Raw genomic sequence first — 1,674 nt, 5'->3', positions numbered from 1 at the left:
CTAAAAAAAAAAAAAAAAAAAAAACTGAGGTTTTTATTTTTTGGTGTTTTAATAGTAGATAGTTTCTCCGGTGTTCCCTTCTTTTTTGGAAAGACCAGTGTTCTCTACTTTTTCAGCCATTAGATCTGATTAAAATCACATTAAATTGAAAAAGTATGCATAACAGATAAATTTTGAAACATCCTCGTAGTTTGTAGTAGTATCATAATTAAACAGATCATATGGTAAATTCACCCAAGAACATATTACATAGCAAAAAAGATCCTTTTCACCAATACAGAAACGCCATAAGAAACGATTGATATCATTAACAGCATACATACATATCTATAAAATATCAAGAGATTCTTGAAGCCACAAATTATATTGAATTAAACAACTGAATTCCGGAAAATAATTGGATCCCCAACATCTCTAATGTTATTATTATTATACTCTAATATTTGAATCAACAAAAAATAGAACCAATTCTTCCAGGAAGAAAAAAACACAAAAGAAAGGGGAAAAAAAACGTTCTATTTCTATAAACAACAAAAGTGTTTTTCTCTTATAATAAACAAAAACAGGAGGACAATTAGTATCAAGACTTTCAGGCACATCCCAATTAGGTTGGCACCCACTAAAAAATCTATCTTATACTATTTCGCATCCTAATATTATTAATATAAAAAAAAAATTTTGAACAAAGAAAATTTCATTAGCTTCCAAAAAGGACTAATCATCCTTAAGAATCTACCCAATAAAAAAAAAAAAATCTCCAAAAAAAGACAAATCCCCCTTAAAAATCCCCCCAAAAAAAAAAAAAAAAAAAAAAAAACCTTTAAATCATAGACGTTACTCTATATATAGAGCTCCAAAGTTGAGCAAATCATCATCTTCATCTTCATCAAGTACTAGTTCTGATCAACCACCACTCACATAAGGATGATCCAACAACATCTGAGCCGACCACCTTTTCCGAGGATCCCTTTCGAAGCACTTGCTCAAGAAATCCTTCCCCGTTTCCGGCATATTCTCCGGTATCTTCGGCGTCTTCTCCCTCGTAACCATCAAATGAACTATAGTGACGGAGGCCAAACACGGCCACGCGTCGCGTCCAGTTATCATCTCCACCACAACGCATCCCAAAGACCATATATCCAACGCAGTCACAATCTCTCCACGCGGCGCCACAGCCTCCGGCGACATGTACGCCGTCGTTCCTAGGTTTTCGTCTTCATCAGTGGCCGCCTCCGATAACTCTTTCGCCAATCCAAAATCAGAAATCTTGAGCTGATATATTCCATCATGTTCAGTAGGAAAGACAAGAATGTTGTCGGGCTTTATATCGCAATGCACAACGCCTTTTGCATGGATACGGCTAAGGCCATTCAATACCATCCAAGTGTATAATCTCACGTCGATTTCATCCGGTACACAACCGCCGGATCTTTGCATCAAGTCGAATAGGGTTCCGGCGGGCGCGTATTCGAGGAGAAGATTGTAGAATTCGTGCCCGTCTTCGACGGTGGACTCGGCGCCATAGGAGTGGACGATTTCGGAGCAGTTGCGAAAATACTCGAGAATTCTGTTTTCTTTGACGAGGGTAGATGATTTTTCTAGTCTTGCTGTTTTCAGAGCAATTAGATCGTTTGTGTGTCTGTGACGAGCTAAGTAAACTGTAGCATAAGATCC

General features: G+C 37.5%; 1 protein-coding gene across 1 annotated transcript; it reads right to left on the bottom strand.

The window, feature by feature from the left end:
- Positions 1 to 903: 903 nt before the first annotated feature.
- LOC21384328 (mitogen-activated protein kinase kinase kinase 17) lies at positions 904 to 1,623 on the bottom strand (the record flags this gene model as incomplete). The annotated part of the gene is made up of 1 exon (XM_010096484.2): positions 904 to 1,623. A coding segment is annotated over one exon (720 nt), but the record flags the coding sequence as incomplete, so codon positions are not given.
- Positions 1,624 to 1,674: the final 51 nt, after the last annotated feature.

The sequence above is a fragment of the Morus notabilis genome, unplaced genomic scaffold (assembly GCF_000414095.1).
Source record: "Morus notabilis unplaced genomic scaffold, ASM41409v2 Scaffold3083, whole genome shotgun sequence".
Taxonomy (NCBI): domain Eukaryota; kingdom Viridiplantae; phylum Streptophyta; class Magnoliopsida; order Rosales; family Moraceae; genus Morus; species Morus notabilis.
The sequence above is the reverse complement of the archived record's forward strand: the minus strand, read 5'-3'. Positions and strand labels throughout refer to the sequence as shown.